We start from the raw sequence: 22,400 nt of genomic DNA on the forward strand, positions 1-22,400 counted from the left end.
TAATATGTCAGGCTATTGTATCACTACTTGACTGTATGACTAATATAGTTTGCTTTTTGTTACAGGTGATCATCGTTGRATTTATCATCTACTCGTTTTGATTGTCTTCTACTTTTTAAAATATATATCTATAAAAAACGCATTTCTGAAGGCACACACGTATTTAGACACTAAAAATTAAATATAATCATTTTACAATTTCTTGCAATATAACTATATTATATATACTATCAAAGAATAGTGTATTCTTTGATAGTATTGTATCGTCATCGCGTTAAGTACTTACTATCGTCCAATGGTGGTCCCAGTTGTAACAAAAGTTCGCATAGAATCGCAACAGCAGAAAAAAATGAACAAATATTTATCTATTGTTTATACATTATGAACGATTAATCTAATTCTTTTTACTACCCTATAGGTTGTTACTTTTGAAATCACTTTTAAATATATTCCCTGCAGGGGGGGGGGGGTTTATTTACTTTACTTTCATTTATTTCTAAGTGCACTTGCACCTTGAATTTGTTGATGCGCATGCATATAACATATCGTTTAATGACGTCACTATTTCATAATTATTCAAAGTGTAATCATTATTTTCAACTAATTAACGATAAATAACATAAAGTGAACAATTGATTGAAAATAAAGGACAATAAAAAACATCATTGCTTTGCTTAGAAATGAGAAAAAACGTTTTCGATTTTTCAATTATCAATAACTAATTAAATAAATAATTAATCAAGTGAACAATTATATGGATTTTGATTGAACATTTAGTGAGCAATTTAGAGTACTTATTCATTTATTTCTGCTGTTGTGGTTCTATTTTAACTTTTTTGTGATTACCAGAGTCTCGTCTAGTTATCGAACAGAATTGTAATGCAATTCTACTTGGACGACTTTGTAATTCCCTCTCAAGAAAATATACCACATGTCGGTATTGTAATATTTTCGAGAAATATTTAGTTCAATATATAAATAACATATGCAATTTCTTTATTTGACGTAATAGTTGCTTTATTCGTGAAATATTATATTAACTGTTGCAAATAGGATGTTCTATGGTTAATAACGTCGATAACTTTGCACTTTGATAGTGAAATATCTACCGTATCTAGGAATAAAATTGATATGATCGATTGTACGTGGTGACCGTTAGAAGATAAGACGAATTGTAGGAAAAAACCATTACCATCGGAGTTGTAGATTATGTTATAAGTCGTAGAGTGGCGTCGCTGATCTAAAATAATCGTGAGCGCAGGATCCGGAATTACACGATCGTCCTACGGGTCGTCATTCGACAGGAGTTTAGTCGGTGCCGGTCCCGAAACGTGTTCACGTCTGAACATCCTGCGGGACGTGAAATTTAAGATGGCAAGGGATATGTACATTTGATAGGGCGGTCCATTAGTGGGGAAACAAAGGAAAAAGATAAATATTAGATATTCGGTTTTTGGTGAACGAATAATAGAAAAACGGAAGAAGTTAGATACGCGGAGATAATGAACGATCCAGAGAGTGAGAGAAGAAGGGTTCTGCGCGAAAGGAACCTTTAGATTCGTCTAATTGAACGTCCAAATTCCTGGTGTCGCGTCCTAAATCGTAATAATCGCTTTCATTATCGTGTTATTATCATTGTTATTTAATCGATCATAATCGGAATCTTTGATATGATAAAACCACGTAGAACATTCGATTAATTGTCTTATATATTTACAGCCATTTTATCTTTTTCTTTTCCACTTGTTCACTTTTTCACTCTTTCTTTATCTCTCTCTCTCTCTCTCGTCGCGTTACGAATCGCTCCTATTGAAGGGGGTAAAACGTTAGAAATTCTCGATGACACCTCCGCGACGAATGTTATTACGGGATAAAGGTGAGTAAAACATTAACAACGTCGCGCGTCTTTCGATTCCGCTCTCGTATCACAAAGTACCTTTTTTTATCACGAATCGGACGATTTCTATTTCATCAATTTTATAAATGTCTATCGCTATTACAGATATAAAATCGATCTCAGACACACCCGGTTGGTATGTTTGACCATTTAACGAAACGATACATACGTGCATTTATGTATACCGGAGTTCTTATAGTCTCGTTATCTACCTGTTAAAGAATATCGATATAACGTTTATGGTATATTATCAAAGTTTACTACAAAGAATAGAGAAATACCTCTTGAGGGAATACAGGTAGTTCATTTTTTTTAATTATCATTAAATGAAAAGATAATATATATTAAAGAAAGATTATATTTAACTCGATTGCTACAGACACGGTGTTTTAATATCTTTGCATTTGCTTCGGATCACCATTAGGCGTCTTACCAAAACCAACCACTCTCTCCTCTCTCTCTCTCTCTCTCTCTCTCTCTCTTTAATTTGACGACCCTACTATAATTTGACCAGTACAGATGGAATAGACCAATGAGAATAATTTACGAATTCTCGGTTGTTGAAGCTAGGTCCGTTTCGGAATCATAAGCATAACGGCATATGTATGCATGTACACCTAGTAACGATGATTTATCGTTTTACTTGGGATTATTATACTACTCTATTAAAACCTAGTACGACGTGTAATAGCTCGATAAAATTGATGATTACATTTTAAATATTATAAATTAATCGTTGTTGTGTGTCTATATTAAATTCTATCTATGATGTGTTCACTTAATTGTCAATTAACGTTCACCTGTAAGTTATTAAGAATTCATTTGAAATTCTTATCGCGTTATAGGTGACGAAGTAATGTTATTGATAGACTCTTATCAAACTTCAGCGTCTTTGATCTTCAGACTAGATAGACTCTAATGATTACATTCGAGTCGTTGGCACGATCGCGAAATTGAACCTCTTGTATTCGCTCCCACGATATTCTTAGTGAATCTACCTTTACTAACTTTGCTTCCCTTTTCTCTCTGCTTTAATAAGTTTCTCTCAAACGAGAAGATGAAATCTTACTTGCGCTAAATTCCAATTCACAAAGTTATTGATATCCATACTAATATATTTCGTATAGTTCTCTCAATATATTTTCGTAAGGTTCAAACGTTTAAAGGCATCCTCGTGTTAGACATAGATCGAAAAAGTGTTAAGAGACTTTCTTTTTTTTTTATTTCCTCCCTCCTTTCTTTCTTCTTTATTTTCTCCCTCCTTTCTTTCTTTCTTCCTTCCTACCTTAATCTCGTTCATTTGAAACTCTTAGAAAGAGTTACGTTTTACAGTGAAAATTCTCAACATTTTCCACTTTCCTATTCCTTTCCTTCGCACTTTCGACCCTAAACGAAAGATAAATGCGTATGCATAATTAATGAAATATTTCGAATACGAACCACCTATATACATATATACATAAGCATTTACATTTAAGATATTTCGAGAAAAAAAACTTGTAAATTCTAAACGTTTTTCTTTTAATCAAAAATATATATTCTCTCTCCTTCTCTCACTCTTTCTCTTTCTTTGGAAGTTTCTACAAGGTTTGCTTATAATTTCTTGGTGGGTTGAAAGTTCATAGATGATTTTCAAAATTAATTACTATTTTAGAAAATTTGTTAGATTAATATTTAGATTTGTAGCGTTACAAGTGAGGCTTGCAATTTTACAATTCGTAAACAAGATTGTCTTGAAAAGTTTGATAATTTAAAAAATTAATTTTTTCTAAACTTTTAGCCTTTTTATGCACATTTGGTATTTATGTTTAAAACATTATATAAAACAAAATTCCTTGGAGAGAGAGGGGAGAGTGTAGGATGAATTTCTGCATGGGTTATTATTCTTTCATGGAGACATTGAGTCTTACCAGGACACATATCAAAGAGCTACATCAAAGTTCTCTTTGAACATAGAAGAAATACTTGGAATACGGGTATCATATTTTATATCATTTTTTTGGCCTTTCCTCCTTCTTATTTTTTCCCTTTTTTTTTCTTTTTAGTAACTTTTTTATATCGAAGGAAACACGCGAAAAGAATTTTTTCTCTTTCTTGTACGATCTTTCTTAGGACTTATTCTTGCTCCTTTATCTTTTGTCATAGCTCTCAGATTAGGGCAAATGTTCCTACTCTCTTTTGGCATTTCAATGGTCGTCGTCGTCGTCGTCGTCGTCGTCGTCGTCGTCGTCTTTTCCTCCTTTTCCTTTTCCTGTTTTTCCTCCTCGACGAGCCTTACTTGATTCGAGTGGAATTTTTTAAACTGGATGCAATGGTACATGTTTTATATGTTTCCTACAAAAGTCTATATAAATATTTAATACACGTATTATTATTTATATATAATACGAGTTATATAGGAAACTACACCAATCCTTCAAATCCGAACAAAATTTGAAATAATATTAATTATATTACTGATCATTAATATAAGACAATTGCAAAAATGGAATATAATAAAATAAGCTATGGAAATCAAATTTTTTCTCATTTTAATTTTGATTTTTCAATGAAAATCTTCAAAATAAATATTCTCGATTTGAAATCGAATGGTTTGTAGCTTTTTATATAACTTATATGGTATATACAAACGAATATGCCATCATGCAAGTGAATGAAATTGTTGGTTGCATACAACGATGGAAGGAAATTAAAGAAGCAGAAGTTATAAATGAATGACGATCTTAACTAAAAGTCATTGCTATTTTTTTTTATAATATCTTTCTCTCTTTCTTTCTCTATTGCTTTCTCAAAAAGCTTAAACAAACGAACAATGTAGAACGCGAAAGGCTAAAAGCTTTTCTCCGTAATAACGCAAGTGGAATTCTTGCTCGTAGTTCCTTGACCCTCGAAACACCGCTCGCGAGGTATTCAAACTATTCGTGAGTATTCGTCTCACGTATATACAAGTAACACACGCGGGTACTTCCTTTGTTTGTTAACAACGTTTGCGAACGACGATACGATGCTCTTCTCGCTTTTAATGACTCTCTCTCTCTCTCTCTCTCTCTCAAAAAAGAATATAATATATGAGTACACGTAGTTGAATACTCTTCTATAGAAGTATGATAAAAATCGAAAAAAAATTGAAAAATAGAAACAATGTTTTGTATAAAAAAAAAAAAGTGAAAAAAATTCATCGGTCAATCAAAAGTTTACGTTATTGTAAAAATTTGCTAAAATGATTCGTACTTAATTAATTTTTTTTCTTTATATTAAAATAAAAAGTAGTTGAGAAAGTTTAATTTAGTAGTAAAAAAAATATGTAATTTAATTTTCCAAATGATCTCGCATCGGTCAAATTTTTTGCTTCACTCTTTTTACCTATATATTTATATAATATTTTCAAAATATGACGACGAAGAGAGAGAGAGAGAGAGAGAGAGAGAGAGAGAGAGAGACAAAATTATCGACGGAACTTTTTCCCGCAATATTTTTTTTTTTTTTCTTTTCTTTTCTTTTTTTTTTCTGCGTTACCTTGTAAATGGAGAGCTAGAGCGAGCAGATTCGTAATGGCGGCCGCTTTTTATTATACTACCTCGTAGAAGCAAAAGGGTGGAAAGCTTTATCTTCGAGTGATGTACGATCGCGTCCGTGCAGAGAATATCTTGTCGGAGGTTAGACGGGGAAAGAAATTATGATTTCGTTTTGAATTATCGTACTCAAGTACCATCAACGACATTTGCAGAGTAAAATGTTCTCTCTCCCTTTTTTTTTCTATTTTATTTTTTATTTTTTATTTCTTCCTTTTCTTTTTTTTTTCCTCTCGTATTTTTGTACCGTTTTTTATCGATCACATATACGGGTTACATATGCGAATAATAAAACATACGAGAGAATAGAATACATACGTTTGAATATTTTTCTACAGTAGTTTGCGATCAAATTTGTTATGCACCTATGCACGTGCGCGATTGCAGATATGTGTGTGTATATGCTCGCGTTCAATGAACTTCAAAGGATTATATTAGATATTTTTTGTTTGTTTATTTATACAAGATAATTCGTGAAATTAAAAGAATATGATACAGATAATAAAAAATTAATCTACGTGCGCGTGTTTTAACTCGATATAATGCATTTCATTTAATTCATCTAATATGGAATTATCGTAAAAAGAGCACGTATATTCGTTTCGGGTAAGGAAAAAATGCTTACGCGATGGAAACTAGTTTTAGAAAAGTCTAAGGTAAAATCTTTGCTTTTAGTGGTATTCGAAGAGAGAGAGAAAGAGTAATATAAGCGGGTTCCGAAAGTCATTGATCGGCAAACGCGTTTCAATGTTTAGGGAACCCCTTGTCGGTGTCTGCCGAACGATCGATCCATCGGACGTACATATAAAAAAAAAAAAAAAGAAAAGAGAAGAAGAGAAAAAAGAAGGAAAAAAAAGAGAGCTTTCGAGCGTAGCAGTTAGCACGAGGAGGATGAGAGAACGTGTTCGTATCAGGGTCCAGTGCCGATCGTAAAAGCGACCCTCTACCATCACCATCACCACCACCATCACCACCACTACTACTACCACCTCAACTCCCACTTTCATCCTCACTTTCAACATCTCTTTCCTTTTATTTTTCTTCTTTCGTTGTGTTTCTCTTTTTACATTTTCTTTTTATTACATCTTTGATAGACGCGTGTACCACTTGAAATAGAAGGGATACCCTTCTTCTTGTCGTTTTCATATTCATAAAAAGAAAAGAAAAGCAGGAAGAAAGTATTTTGCCATGTTTTAGAAAAACACTAACAAACCATTTCCCTTTAATTTCGTATATTATTCACTTTTCATTTCGATAATAATATAGGCTTGAGAATATGTAATTGTGGAATGGAAGGATCTTTGATTTTTTAGATTGCATTGATAATTGTAGAAATATGTGATGTAGTATAATTAACAAGTTTTTAAAAAGAAAAAACGCAAGATTATATTATAAACATTGAGACGTTTAATAAAGCTTATGATTAATTTAGTTTTCATAGGATTACAATGTAAACTAGATGTTTCAAAGTATTTCACAATACGCTTAGAGTAAATTTGTACAATAGATATGTAGATATCTATCTATGTATTATTTATATGCATAGTTAGTACATAAAGCATAGGTAGAAATTGTTGACTGTAAGTAGAAGTGAGAAAACATGTATATGTATTTACGCGTACATGTAAATGTCGGAAAAATAGGAAATATTACTCCTGCCACATGAACCTTTTGCGGGACGGTCGAAGAACCGTATCGCATTATTCCATGTCAATTTGTATCTCACATTTTATCGTACCGTTCTACCTCTACATCAGAATATTCCGGATAAAAGCTTCGTACTGAGCTTTTTCCACCGATGAAAATAAATGCAACTAACGTTGCTGTACAATTATCTATCTACGTGTATGTTTAAAAAACAGACATTTTCATATATGTATATAACTATACGAGATATATATCTACGAGATTTAAATTACTACCGTTTTCGCGATCGTTGTTATGAAAAATGAGAAAGAGGAAAAAATATATATATAAAAAATTCAATATTTAATAATTGTTATACAAAAAAAAAAAGAAAAGGAATATATATATATATATATATATGATTTTGAAATTACCATTATTTTCATAGTTGTAAATACTATAAATGGAAAGATATATACACTGGATGGTTTCCAAATATGTGAGTATAACTGAAATAGTGGTTTTAACGCTCCAAAACGAGAACAAAATTTATATAGTCATATTTTCGATATTTGTCGTACCGAAACCATCCCTGAAATTATACCGTAATACTTTGCAACATCTTTTATAATAAAATTAAATGACAAATATTATATTTTTTTTCTTGATTGCACCATAGTAAAGATACGAACTCGTACATTATTAGATTCTCTTGATATTTGTTCCACACATACAAATGGGATTGTATTAAGCGTATTTGCGAAGAATAACGAAACCATTTCTCCAATTGGGTTTTAGGAGAGAGCAAAAGAACGTGGGTCGTCTCGTCTTAAAGAAGGTCAGAAGGAGAAGAAAATATGGGAAAGGGCGATAAAAGGGGAATAGCACAGCGCAGCGACGGTGAGTTCACCTGAGAAACGGAATATACCACTCTTCTTTTCTCAACTAACTTTTCGTAAAAGGATCCTTTCTTCCCATCTTCTCATCTTATTCGTTTCTTTTTTTTCATTTTTTGTCTTCTTTTTATGGTAGGAATATTTGGACAATCCTGTATTACATTTCATTAATTAGTCAAATGATTTCTCGCAATAAATATTTTCGAAGGATTATGTATAATGCACGAAAACGAATGAATTTATTTGTAAATTAGTTCGACGACGAATTTATGATCATTAACGAGCGTTAAAAGGGAATCCTATTAATTAAACAGATGTAGAAATTGGTGGATATTTGTTTATTGTCACCATATGTCATTGGCAGATCATTTTTTCCTATGCATAATCCAATGAAACTGAATGGCGAATTGGCAATTAGTGTAATTGACAGTGTGTGGTGATGGTGGCGATGTTCGGGGTTATCGTTTCACAGTACATCGGACGTTCTCTTTTATTATTTCTTTCTTCTATTTCTTCCTTTTTATTTTTATTCTCCGTTAGTCTGTGGTCATTCACGTATTATAACCGCAAACAATTTCGTCCAATTTCTTTCTTTTTTTAATCGAATAAAGTCAATGGTTATTATCCTATTAACCCTTTAGAATTCAATACTTTTTATTTGATCGATAAACAAATTATTATGTAACGTCAAATGTATGGTATTACTCGTTCTGTATGCTGAATATATGAGTGGAATAGTTTCTATTTGAAAAAAATGAAAGAGAACAAAGTTTTTCAAAACTTTTCTCAACCCACCCTTTCGCGTCATATCAAAATCTTTGAATTTATATTTGTGAAGTAACGATAATTTGTTGACGAAAAAATACGAAATGGTTAAGAAATAATAAAAAAGAAAGAAATAATAGAAGAAGATGGAAAGAAACGTATATCGAAGGAAGTATCGAAGAGATAAAACAATAGCTTTCAAGATTCTTCGAGTAGCGTTGTTGCACCTGTCGTGAAAACATTTCCCATCCTTTCTATTTTACAGATATACATTGGTGTCCTATTTCCCATAGAATTTCTCTCTGTTTCTCCTTTGGGAAGCAATACAATATTGGATTTCGTATGTATGCTTCGAGATGTCTCCTAAGACATTTCTAACGTTTGTAATCAAGATCACATGTCATTTATATGTCTTCCAACCCATTATCTGATTTGCTAAATGTCCAATGTTTTACTTTTCTTGCTTCCTTTGCTTTCGTTTTTCTACAAAATTACATTTATCGATTTCGATTATTATTTTTTCGTTGCACTATTTCCTTTTCATGCACTCTAAGAACTATGAGATATACTTAACCGCGATACGCGATAAAAAATTGTTATCCTTGACCAGTGCACATGCATATACATTTATTTATTTATTTATTGGATACGTTACCATGATTACTATGATTCACAACCAGGTTATGGACATTTTTTATGCAGAAATATTTTCTTTTTATATGCATTAGTCACTTTAATCTTTAGTACTTCTTTTTATCTCAATGTGTCGTAAGAAATCCGAAGAAAGAAATTTGTTTGAAAAGAAATGTTATTGGTGTTTACAGTGACGAGATATAATGATAGTAAAGAACATAGTGTAAAATGATTGAAGCATTAGGGCAAATGATTACGTACGTCAATAGGTAAAGATCGTATTTGCTTTTGAGCAAGCCACGATGTAGTACGTGATCGTCCAGTTGGATTATTCGTTGGAAGGATGCATTTTCGGATATATGTACAATGTGGCTGATTGGGACGGGAAACGTTAGCAAGCTCTTAAATGTTGAATGGCCTCGTTATCGACGACAACGAAAAAGACGACGGTGACGGTGGCGGTGACGGTGACGGTGGCGGTGACGGTGACGGTGACGGTGACGGTGACGGTGACGGTGACGGTGACGAACGGAAATAAAAGACGAAGTGATAAATAGAATCGGAACGAGCTTTGAAACTTTACCTGGACACCCAACTAGTCGAGTCCGACGTCGAACTATTTTCTTTTCCAATTTTTTTTTTTCACTCTTCACTCTCAACTTTTTCTTTTTTTTTTCTTTGTCTTTCACAGTTTTCTTGCAAGCTTCGGTGAAAAAAAGAAAGGAAACTTTGGTAGCTTTCTTTTAAGATTACTCAGGATTCGTTCTCACTCGGTAAAACCGTGATTTTCTTATCAATTGTTTCACAAAAGTGGTAGATAGTAGTTTCTTTTGATAAATCACACACATTGGAGATATAAGATTTTAGATAATTATAAAATTGTTTAGAAAATCTTTTCATACTTTTCTTTTTTACGATGTCAACGATCGTAATAAATTGCGATTAACGTTTTTACCACGAAAATGATCGGACGATTTGAGAAATCCATTTATTACATATGTTACATATATAAATATTCGTTGTATATATATATTACACTGAATCGAGTCGCATTATCTATATCACATATAAGGAAGCTGCAGAGATATAGCTTATCGTCTACATACGAAAAACAATAATTATAAGACTTAGGGTTAGTCCTAAAAAAAAAACGTTCAGCGTAATGTGACACATTATCGTTGCACGTATCGTTAATATTATTTTGTGTTTGTTTATTAATATAGAATTTATTTATAATATATATATATATATATATATTAAAATATATTAGACTATATATACGTACATCTAATTATTAATTGCGGCAATATATGAAAATTTGACCGCGAGTCAATACTAATCGATCGCTCATGCGTTCGCGTTAATTGCATATCCAAAAAAAAAAAAAGAAAAGAAAAGAAAAATTTCATCTAAACTTTTTTTATCATTAATTAATAATATCTGTCCTAAGGTATTATCTGTCTTCGCAGTGTAAAAGAGTAATGGAAAATAGGAAAAAGAAAAAAGAAAGAAAAATGATATTTATCTAAAAGTTGATTCGATTTTACCAAAGTTTCGGTGGTGTGTCATTTATTTATAATTTTCTTCTCCCTGATTGGAATTGTAAAATCGCATAACCTCATCTCTCGCAGCATCCTCGATTTCTGCTCTGCAGGGATTAGGATTCCAATTGACTCCAGGACAACCGAGTGATTCAAAACAGTTTAGAAGACGATTCGCGTTGACTGGACAGCATTGAACGACAGCCCAAATGCAAGGATTAGGACCGGTTGTTGTTTTTCTAGAAATTGATGGAAATTGAGCCACCTTTGTATTCTTGTTGTATTGATCCTGTTTAACAAAAATTTGTAATTTATTATTTGAATTTTTTTCTTAAAATATTCATTCCTCGTATAGCATAAAGTCATACAATATTAATTAGAGTTAGAGTTACAACGCGGTGCACCAATGTAAAGTTTCAATCGTCTATAGTTGTATCAACGATTAGATATATCAAAGAAGAAGGAAGCAGGTATTACTTTGACAGACAAATGGATAGCTCACCGGGAATACAAATTTGTTTCTCGAATTGAACGCAGGATAAGAAGAGGATCCTTCTTTGCGAACTATTATACTTGCGCTGACTGGTAACGCGTTCAATCTGTTTTCTTCTTGCCGCCTGCGCTGTTCTGTCATAACTCTTCTGTAATTTTCTCTGTCCCATTGAGTTTTAGCGCTAAAAATGGTTAACATAAGTTAAGATCTAGATTTTCGATTAATTCGACGATATGCGATCATGGGTTTTCCTTTATCATACCTATAAGAGTTTGAACATGCTAGGCTGATTAAATTTGATTGGTCACTGTCTCAACATTATCCTTAAAATCTTTGATGTTAGTTCCTAATATGTTTGCTTCGGGCAACAAGAATCGGATAACAGTTTGCTATTTCTCTTTGCGTAAACGTAATACGGAGTGCGGAGTCATTGTAAATATCATGATAAACGATGAGTAACCAACCTAGCGCGTTCAAACCCTCTCATACAGCCGTAATAAGACGAAACCCAAAACTGATATTAATGCGGGAAAATTTGATAATGCTTCTATCAAGAAAGAAAAATATGATTTGTAATTAGCTATGTGTCACCTGTTTTCGTGCTGCTGCCGTCGTATGATTTCTTGTCTTTTCCTTTCTTGTTCCTCCCTGATCCTCTGTTGTTCTCTTTCCCGTTCTCTCAGTCGTTCCCTCATTCTTTCAGTATCCTCCCTTCTGTCGGTCAAAAAAGCTGGAGCCGATGTAACAGGATTCGGTCTAACTCTAACCGAATATTCTGAACGTCTTCTTTGATCCTCGATCGCTTGCTGTTTTCTTCTTTCTTCTTGCAACCTGATGTTTTCGATCCTCCTTCTTTCCTCTTCGTATCTTCTCGATTGTGCCCTCCTGTTATCAATCTCTCTTGTTCGTTCCTCCTCGAGCATTCTACGTCTTTGTTCTTCTTCCAGTTGTCGTCGATATTCTTCCTCTTGTCTTCTTCTAGCCTCGTCCAAGGAGCTTCTAGGATTGACGTAAGTCGGAGCAGACGGACCGTGCTGTCTTCTTTCATATCCCGAACTTAAAGGGTATCTATTTGATCTATTCATTTGCCTGATAGCCTCGATCGCTTTCCTTTGCTCTTGTACCTCCTTCCATCTTTGAGAAACGTTCCACTCGTTTCCTCTTTGCCAATCGGCTCTAACATCGACCGGTTGATTCCTCCTTACGTAATCTTCCAACTTTCGTTCTTCCAACTTTCGTTCTTCCAGCTTTCGTTTTTCCTCTCGTTCTCTACTTCTCGATCTCTCTATTTCCATTCTTCTTCTTCTTTCTTCCTCCATTCTTCTTCTTTCTTCTTCCATCCTCCTTCTCTCTTCCTCCACCAACATTTGCCTTCTTCTTTCATAATCGTATAATTTTTGCTCTTGAACAGCCCGATTACGTTCCTCCTCTTCCCTACTTACGTTTCTAGCCCGATCTATCCAATTCAATGGTGGAGGATATTCCAGCCTCCTACGTTGCATATCTTCGTTTCTTTTTCTATTCTCTTCGATTTGTCTCCTTCTTTCCTCCTCTTCCTTTTCCTCCAATCTTCTCCTTTCCATCAACTCTCTTCGTCTATTATCAAAATCCCTTCTGTCATCCGGCATGAAATTTCTCCTACGAAGTTCATCCTCTCGTCTTCTTGCTTCCTCTCGTTTACGCAATTCTTCCATTCTCATTCTATCCTCGTCATATTTTCTCCTTTCTTGTTCCTTAAACCTACGCAATATTTCCTCTTGCTTTCGTCTTTGCTGTTCCAACGATCTTTCGTAGTCCTCTCTAATCTTATCGATTTGACTATTGACGGTATCATTAGTTTGTTTCTTTTCTTCTCTTCTATGTTCCAATCTATGTCGTCTTCTTTGTTCGGTATCCAATTCGTCGCTGGACACTACGCCTTCGTCTTCCCCGTAACCCCATAAATCGGATTCCCTTTGTTCGTTGTCAGTGTCGTGCCAAAGTAACTTTCGAGAAGGACCCTTTAAACTCGAAACGTATCCACTCGTCCCTGCGTCGGATCCTGAACTCCTTTCCCTTCTAACTTTCGAGTCGTCGTTATCCCTTTTAATCGATTCCCCTGTCGGTTCGGCCCAATTGCCAAGGTCGCCCCTTACCGGTAACCTCTCTTTAACATTTCTATCCTTAATCAAAAAATCATCTAGCGTCGCATCTATGTCCCCCCGATTCTCTTTATTTCTCTTTGGCTCGTTCTCAAACTTTTTCAGTTTCAAAAGCTCGTCCATTTCCTCGTAACTCTCGGCAGATAAATCGTAGTCGAGATTAAGGGATATCGGAACGACGTTTAACGGAGCTGGATGATCGACCTTACGTCCCCCGTCGGTTCGTACGTTCGTATTCTCGACGGATCTTTTCAGTTTTAAAGAAGAAGGCGACGAGGAAAAGGAAGAAGACGATGAAGGAAAGGAGGAGGAAAAGGAGGAGGAAAAGGAGGAGGAAAAGGGAGAAGCACCACCAGCAGCTTCCAGACCCTCGCAACCAACTTGTAACTCGGGCACGCCTCCCACCCCGAAAGCTTCGACGCTAGTCGGTACTTCCGACCTTAATTCCGAATCCAAGAAATTCGATCCACCGTGAAGGTCCTTTTCGTCCTTATTGCTCTTACCACTCGTAGTCGTAGTTATCATCGTTGACTTGAACGGCCCACTCGACGCTTTTTCAAGCTTCCAACCGTGCCGAAAACTTTTTTTCGGCACCTTACTTTTGTTATTACTCGTTTTCATCGTCCCCGATGTCGTCGTAGTCACCGGTGTCGGTAATGCTGCTAACGATCCCGTCAACAAATTTCCTACTATTGCTCCCTTTGCATTCGACGTCAGACCAACTTGAGGTTTCTTCTCCTCGAACAAATCCAATTTGTATATCTCCACAGAACCAGGACCCTCGTCCTTAAACGTTTCATCCGCCACGAAGGGCTCGTCCATTTCGCTTGGCGGAACTACGTAATCATTGTTACCTTTATTCTCATCGAATTCTTTCCTACCACCAACATTTTTCGATCTTCCTCCGGTACTATCCTTATCGTAAGCTTTCCTTCTTATCGGATAATCTAAAAGAAGTTTACATAATTAGCGACCTTATCTTTTCTAAGACCCTCGATTTTCTATCTTTTGTCTTCCTTGTTCCTAGTCCTCTATAACCAAATTTTCTTCCGATTTAAGATGAAATTAATGTTTTAGATACGAATTACTTGATTTTCTACGTTGTGGCATTATTACCAATTAATCTAATTTAATCTAAATTATCTAATGTTTTTCTTCTCTCAGTCATTCCCCCGTCGAAATTTCATCTGATGCATTTCTCATTAATTCTCACCGCAGGATCCATTGAAAAGATTGAGTCGTTAGGTTAACCGGACATGGACTCGAACCTGTCCGGGTCTTCCTCGTTTTCCGGGCAACTGCTCTAATCGTTAAACCTATCTGGAACCTTATGGTCAACATCACCACGAATGACTACTACTTTAGAATAGGAGTGTGCTTGCTCTTATAGAACTTTTCTTTCAAAATCCTGCATTGATATATTATTATCGAATAAAAATTTGTAAATAATAACGCAGTCAAATGTAAAGAATTAAAAATAGATCGTACGAAACCGAGTGGTAGAAAAACGAATAGAAAGAATATCCTCCAATCGGAATAGACTCGAACGAATAGATTTGGACTCGCATTCGAGTCTCTAGATTAATCGAAGCGACAGAATTAAATCGCTGACGTAACGGAAAAGAGAGAGAGAGAGAGAGAGAGAGAGAGAAAGAGAGAAAGAGATAGATATACAATATATATAGACAAAGAGAAGACATATCAGTATATTCGATGGATTGGCATCACCTACCATTGACCGAGATCGAAACGATCGAGCCGCGTCGATTATGACGATCATCGATCGATCGATAGATTACAGAATCGTCCTCGAACTTCCGGTTAACTAGGTACTGTCGTTGTTGCAACCCCTGCAGTTGCTGCAGTTTCTGTTGTTGTTGTTGTTGTTGGTAGTCATTCTCATCTGAGCTTCCGTCGTCGTTGCTTCTTCTTCCGTAAAACCCGAACAGTCCATGGTGGTACGGGGGTGAAGGGGAGTATTGATCGAGGGTGAGGTGGGAGGCACGGAGAGGATTACTCGTGGCTTCACCCACCACACCCTGCACCATCAGCAAGGCCGTGACCAGAGCCACCACCGTTGCTGTTACCACTGTCACCCCCCCTCTTCTTCTTCTTCTTCTCTCCATCCTTCTCCTACGATCAAACGAAACCTTCTCTGTTATTTCATTTCTTTGCTTTATTTTTCCTCTCTGGAATTTCTTTTTTTTTTGTTTTTTTTTTATTTATTTCTTTTTTTTTAACCATCCCTTAACCGTTCGCAACGTATCGTTCGCATTACGATCGATCGTTCCAATCCTATCTCAATGTATTCTACGTAATACAATATTTTTCACCAATTATAAATCTAAATATATAATATCTAAGACGATTCATATATTCGATAGAACCATTCTGTTTTCGATAAAATTATAGAAAGGTAAGGGAAGGGAAAGCCTAATTCGATAAATCAGATGGATTTACTCTCGCGAGAGAAAACGGGAGAGAATATAATCAGTCTGTGAATCATTCATTGAACATTTAACAGGCCACCGCGTGCCACAAATTTATCGTTTCGTGTGTTCATGTCTCGCCGAAAACCAAAAGAGAAAGAGTAGCATAACGATACTAACATAAGTTCTGGATTACTGTACCGCGTTGACGTTTTTACGGTTGTGATATATTATGTAATATATACTTATGTAATTTGAAAATTAATTGGATAACCCCAGAAGCCAACTAAATCAAACTCGTTGAAATTGTAGTCTCGAATATTTTCCAAGTTTCTAAATATTATAATCGGAGAATTGGAGAACAATCGAAATATGTTATAATTAAACTCGTTACCATCTCGAATATATGAATTTTTAATTATTATCAAAAAAAATGTTAACCAAATAAATGAAAATAATAGGAGAAAAAATAGATTTCCAATTATATAATTGTTACAATATTAAACGAACAAAAGTAATTGCACGTGGGCAGAATTTTAATAAAGAATTCGAATGCAATCGTTATGATCGATCCTAGAACGTTCAGAATAAAATTATAATATTTGAAAACAATCAAATTCATCGATTGTGTTTGACAATCGATTCTTCTTCGATCGTAACTTCGATCGTAACTTCGATCTAATTTATATCAAGATGTCTATGGGAAGTAAAGATTATCTAGATGGTATCGCATGGTATGTATCACGGTATCTCCTTGGTCATAATCTCCTAAGGTAGGCTAGGTAGACCGCGGAATTACCGTTATCGTGGTATAAACCAAAAGCTCTCTGTTCTCCCCCTTTCCTCCACCCCCTTTCACTCTCTCTCTCTCTCTCTCTCTCTCTCTCTCTCTCTCTCTCTCTCTCTCTCTCTNACCAAAAGCTCTCTGTTCTCCCCCTTTCCTCCACCCCCTTTCACTCTCTCTCTCTCTCTCTCTCTCTCTCTCTCTCTCTCTCTCTCTCTCTCTCTATCTCTCTCTCTCTCTCTCTATCTATCTATCTATCTATCTCTCCTGCTCTTCTATCTCGCATATTCTACCTCTCGCGAATATCGATCGCACGAGCCACTCTCTATCTCTCTCTTTCTCACCAGTCGAAGGGCGTTTCTCTTTTAAGCTTGTCGAATTCACCTGTCGTTCACTTTCCGCTCGTTTTCCTTTACGAAATACACTCTTTAAGTTGTTGTTGTTATTGTTGTAATTGTTTTTGTCGTTGAACGTAGACAAGAGTACACAAAATACTAGTAATAGTAATACTCAATTAAAAAGAAAGTATATCAAAATAAATTTCACTTATTAATCGAATCCTTATTAACTTTTCTTCTTGAATGATTTCTTTTCGAGTAGTATATGCAAGACGATAGTTTGAATGATCTTGACACACTGGCCGTGCCAACGACAACTGGCTAAACTTAATTCTAACGTGTGGTAATGGTGCCAAATACATATAAGAAGGAAAAGTGCATATACAGTTCCTCCTCCTCTTTTTTCCTTCTGATTCTTCTTATTAATGTCATGACGCAAACCACGTGTCGTAGTTCGTAGTTGACGATAGTAATTAATTTGAAACCATTTCAATATCAATTGTTTAAATCCTTCCGTCATGCATCTCTCTCTCTCTCTCTTTTTGTTCATCTGCGCTTACTGACATCACGAATAAATAATAAAAATTTTCTTCAATTGACCCTCCTTTGCTAGTGTCGTGAAGGATAGTTTGCTTCTCTTTATCATGGTTACGTTCGGTATACCAACAACGTAGCGAGTACACACGCGATTTGCTTGGAAATTCATATATTAGGGAAGAAAACGTGACTCGAGTGATATATGCACGCATATGTCTTGCTTTCGATTAACTGACAGAGAAAAATCAAGGACGTAATCCTTGATACGTTATTATAACGCACGTAAAACAATAACTTTTATCTTCTTTTTTTTCTCTCTTTGCATTCGTCTGTTTAATTATAACAATAAAAATGTACATTCTTTTTTTCGAATATCGATACGAATGCATAAATATCAAAAATATATATATATATATATATGAAAAATATATATGTCTGGTAAATTGCATTAATCTCGCAACTAAACTCATCAATAGAAGATCACGTTTAAAGTATACGCAATAAAAATAGTAGACTCTCTTTCGAGTATCGATATCCAGATCAAATTTCGAGTTAACTAACAGTTCCACAGGTCGTGATTCGTTTGATTTCAAATTTCATAGGTGGAATTTTTGGTATGAACTTTAGCATCACACAGTAATAGGTATCTCCTATTACTCATGCCATTTTAAATCCTCGATTACGTTGCTGAAATTGGTCCATCAGGGTATATCGAAGCGTGGTTAATTATAAACACTACTACGTGCGAATTACTGTCGTATTATTAATACACAGATATAATTTGATGAAAGATTATATATATATATATATATATATAGCTAAAATAATGTTTGACGAGTATTTTTATATAAATTGTATCGATGTATTTTATAATATTATATTTATCGTGAATTCATACATTGAATGTATTATCCGAAGGATTCATTATCTTGAGTTAATCGTCATCGTCATTATCATGATCGAATTAATTCCAAGCACGAGCAATCTTAATTACACGACATTAAGACGATCCCTTCGGTTGAGGAAGGTACATTTACTTGGACCAAAAATATACCGTTCTTGTAGGTAGATAATGGTATTTAGCGTTATGGCATCGATCCAGTCGACTTAATCGTACAAATTGTCATGGACAAAGGAATTCATTCTGTCCAACGGATTTTCATTACAAGATGCTCTTTCTACTTATCTATCCTTTCTTTCGCTAATTTACTCATCCCTTATACGTTTGTTTGAAATAATTGTGAAAATTTTCTACAAATGCTGACCCAATAAATACTACCTTCTTTTTTTCATTCACCTCACATACTTTCAGAACACAGAGTAGCGAAATAGTTTTTCAGCACCGAAAGTGCTAAACTTTTCTTTTAGACCTAAAACTCTTGGAAAAGAGGAAATGGATGTGCTCTTGTTCTTATACTTTTCTTTCCTTTTTTATCTTTTTTATTTAAATCATTCATTTTGTTCAAACCTAGACATCGTTCTTTTTTTTTCAAATAGACAACAACAAAAAGAAAAATGTAAAATCTTGTTTTATTTGCCTTTCGATTTTTCTTTTCTTCTTGCAAACGAGACACGAAAATCGCGTGAGGTGGGTGTTACATGATCTATTCTTTTTCTCATTTCAATCGTTCATTTTTCCTCCTTTCTTTTATAAACAGGACACGTAAAATCTTTCATTATTATCCGATCGTAAATTTTATTATATTTTTGTCGTTCGAATTAAAAAATAAACTGTTCACTTTCGCGCGTATTTTTCTTTTCCTTCTTCTTATTTAAAAGAGTAGGTAAATTCGTGTGAGCTAGGTATACCTTGATCGACACGCAAAGCATATTTACCCACGCGTACAATGCATTCCGTTTGAACTGGATACCAGAAGAGAATCGTAATGTATCTCGTTGATCTCTATCGTGTAAGCTGGCTGCACCCGCGAGATATGTATGTACAACGTATACGAAATGGTTCGCGAAATTGCAACGCATCGATAAGCTCAGATATCGATCAGATATCGCGTTTGTTTATTCATTTGTTTTGTTCTCTATCTCTCGTTCTCTGATTCTCACATTTATACGATCTTTTATCGAGGATATACGTCAAAATGTTTCTAACTAATGCTTTTAAGTATGATATCCATATATATAGTGTATCGTCGTATAGATCATATTTAACAAAATCTCTAATCCAAAAAAAATATGAAATTATGATTCCATTAGACATAAACTTTATATGAAAAAAAGTAAATGTCTCTAAGATGAAATTCTCTTCGGAATAAAAAACTTGATATAGAATTATTATTATTTCCTTCGTTTCTCATTCGACTTATCTCAACCGTATTATTTCTTTCCTCATTTTTCTATTATATTTTTTGTTTTTTTTTCTACTTAATACGCGTACGGGCTAGATAGTGGATGGTGGTAGTGGAAGGATACGAGGGTTGGAGTGGCGGATTGGGCTGAAGGAAAGAATACCACCACCATGATGTTGGTATACGATTAAAAAGTTTTAACCACGTTCGTGTTTTTACCGATAAGACGATGCGCTGTTGCCTAGCAGCTTGTATTCCTTTACTTTCCCTACAGGTAGTTAAGTAGGTAGGCAGATTTAGGGAGGAACTTTAATTGTTATTTCATTGTAAGCAGTAATTGGAAGGACGACGGGACCGCACGTTCTATGTGTTAGATAATACGATTGAAATAACGGATATACTTTTCGTAATTAGCAGGTACCATCGCGACTCCCGGCACTAATCCATTTCCTCGGTACTCGGCTGGCCGGAAACTCTGCCAGCAAATTATATCCTGGTCTAAGTGCTCGTCCTACAACTGCTCTACAACCCCATTTCGAAGGTGCTCGAAAGAGAGGAAGCTGAAGCTTCCTCTTTCCCTTTTTCGTCCTATACACTTCGCGTCTCTTTCATAATTCAACGGAAAATGTAGAAGGGGGAAAAAGAGTAGGAGGGGCTAAGGGTTTGAACTTAATTACCCTTTTCGGATTTAACGCGAAAGACTTTTTCTCAAACTTCGTGAAATATCTTATATTTTGTTCTTTATGGTCAAAGAAAAGTAAACGTATTTATTTGTTGAGAATATAAAATTGTCAAGCACCTGGAATACATAGAAATATTTTATATATACGTACGAGAAGAGTAGTTTTCTTACGTACAGGAGAAGAAAGGAGAGGAAATGTTTCTAAGAAATTCTTCCTAGAAGGGAAAGGGCCTTGGTTGAGAAAGTGAGGACAGGGCCACAAATTATATAGGATAATTATAAATGAATGTATTAGTATCGAGACGTGGCAGGCGTCAGCCCCGAGTGTCTAGCACCGATATCACGTTAGTTGCGAGAGACCGAGCAAAATAATTAGAACGACCCCTTTCGCAAGTATTCACGTTCACATTTCTGTGTACTGGTTGTGTGGTTACGTGGTTACACATACACCTATAGGTATGCAAGTCTATACATATACGTACGTTTAAGCCAAGAGGAAAGCCTATTTCCAACACCTAAACGGATAACTTACGACCGTTAATAGTTGATTTAGAGATGCATCTTAAGGTCGGTAAAGAAGATTCGTCGAATTAATGCTCCAACGCGATTTCATTATATCCTTTAATTATAATAGATCATCTCTGTTTATAATATAATATTCTTTTTTTTAACATATAGTTCATTCGTATTTTAATATTTGAACGATACATAATTGTTCTCATTTATATATATATATATATATATGAGATGTACCTGGTATTTCGTTTAAGTGAATATTTTCATTTTCATTTGTTATATCATCATTTTCAATTCTTATTAATTGGGTTAATATTCTTCTCTACTATTTTCGGTCAGTATTTTAAATAAATGTTTAATATAATATGTATGTTAAAATATTAATACTTATTCTCTTTATAAATATGTTACTCTGACCATTTATTTTAAAGTAACGACAGTTTATTGTACGTACCAAGAAAATATATATTATATATTCACGTATGCTGATCATTTATTTTACAAAATAATAACTACAAATGTGTATAGGAAAATATTGAGCAAATAAATAAACGGGGTAATCTTCCTATCTTTTTATTTATCTACAAATTTCTTTTTTTATTTTTGAAATAGAAATCGTTTCGCAACACGGCAGATTGGAAGAAAAATTCGCAAAGCAAAGCCCGGCTTTCGAAAATTTTCGTTAGACAAACGTTCGCTCATTAATTCTCGCTTCCGTCGTATCTATAACAGTACCGGTTCTATCGTTATCGTTTCAAATTTTTCGCTCGATTGGCAACTGCACGATTTCAGCACACGTACAACAGTGATATAGAAATGTATGCATCCGAGTGGGAAAGAGATACGAAAACAAGGGGAAAGGGAAAAATAAATCAATTTCTGTACGATTTTCCTCTCCCATGTTTTCAATTAATTTTCATTTCCTTTTTCTCTTTCTTTTATGCGAAGAAACATATATATTAATTATTTTTTTGATTCAATCAAATTATAAAAAATATTTACGAGTAGATTTTGATAATAATGAATTAATTAAAGCTTCGAGGTATTTATTGGATTGACGATAAAAAAAAAAACAAAACGTAACACGAAGAAAATACGCGTGTGCTATTTATGTTTTTTTTTCTCTTTTTATCTTATATTCCATGTTATATTATTATTTTACTTGAAAGATCGTTTATTATTTCTATTATGAAACTCGTAAGTTTATCGTAACTTTTAACCGCTAACTTTCCTTTCATCGAAGATAA

General features: G+C 34.5%; 2 protein-coding genes across 7 annotated transcripts in view; one reads left to right on the forward strand and one right to left on the reverse strand.

Annotated features, from left to right (window-relative positions):
* The first annotated feature begins 1,316 nt into the window (after positions 1–1,316).
* Positions 1,317–22,400, forward strand: part of LOC106791015 — a 60,576-nt gene continuing 39,492 nt past the window's right edge. The window contains exons 1-2 of one of the 3 annotated variants that reach the window (XM_014756341.1): positions 1,317–1,876; positions 7,894–7,995. In XM_014756341.1, the coding sequence (XP_014611827.1) occupies positions 7,953–7,995 (43 nt within the window). In that variant the 5' untranslated portion in view covers positions 1,317–1,876; positions 7,894–7,952. Of the gene's footprint in view, positions 1,877–6,839; positions 7,996–22,400 lie in introns of those variants that run through there. The other 2 variants (XM_014756343.1, XM_014756342.1) reach the window with 2 other exon arrangements.
* Positions 10,916–22,400, reverse strand: part of LOC106791014 (trichohyalin-like) — a 31,571-nt gene continuing 20,086 nt past the window's right edge. Inside the window, exons 1-5 of one of the 4 annotated variants that reach the window (XM_014756338.1) lie at positions 17,162–17,447; positions 15,297–15,697; positions 12,015–14,511; positions 11,433–11,604; positions 10,916–11,219 (exon numbers count right to left, since the gene is read on the reverse strand). In XM_014756338.1, the coding sequence (XP_014611824.1) occupies positions 10,959–11,219; positions 11,433–11,604; positions 12,015–14,511; positions 15,297–15,690 (3,324 nt within the window). In that variant the 5' untranslated portion in view covers positions 15,691–15,697; positions 17,162–17,447 and the 3' untranslated portion in view covers positions 10,916–10,958. Of the gene's footprint in view, positions 11,220–11,432; positions 11,605–12,014; positions 14,512–15,296; positions 15,698–17,121; positions 17,448–22,400 lie in introns of those variants that run through there. The other 3 variants (XM_014756339.1, XM_014756340.1, XM_014756337.1) reach the window with 3 other exon arrangements.

This window comes from Polistes canadensis, unplaced genomic scaffold, assembly GCF_001313835.1.
Source record: "Polistes canadensis isolate GaletaPanama2010 unplaced genomic scaffold, ASM131383v1 scaffold_278, whole genome shotgun sequence".
NCBI lineage: Eukaryota > Metazoa > Arthropoda > Insecta > Hymenoptera > Vespidae > Polistes > Polistes canadensis.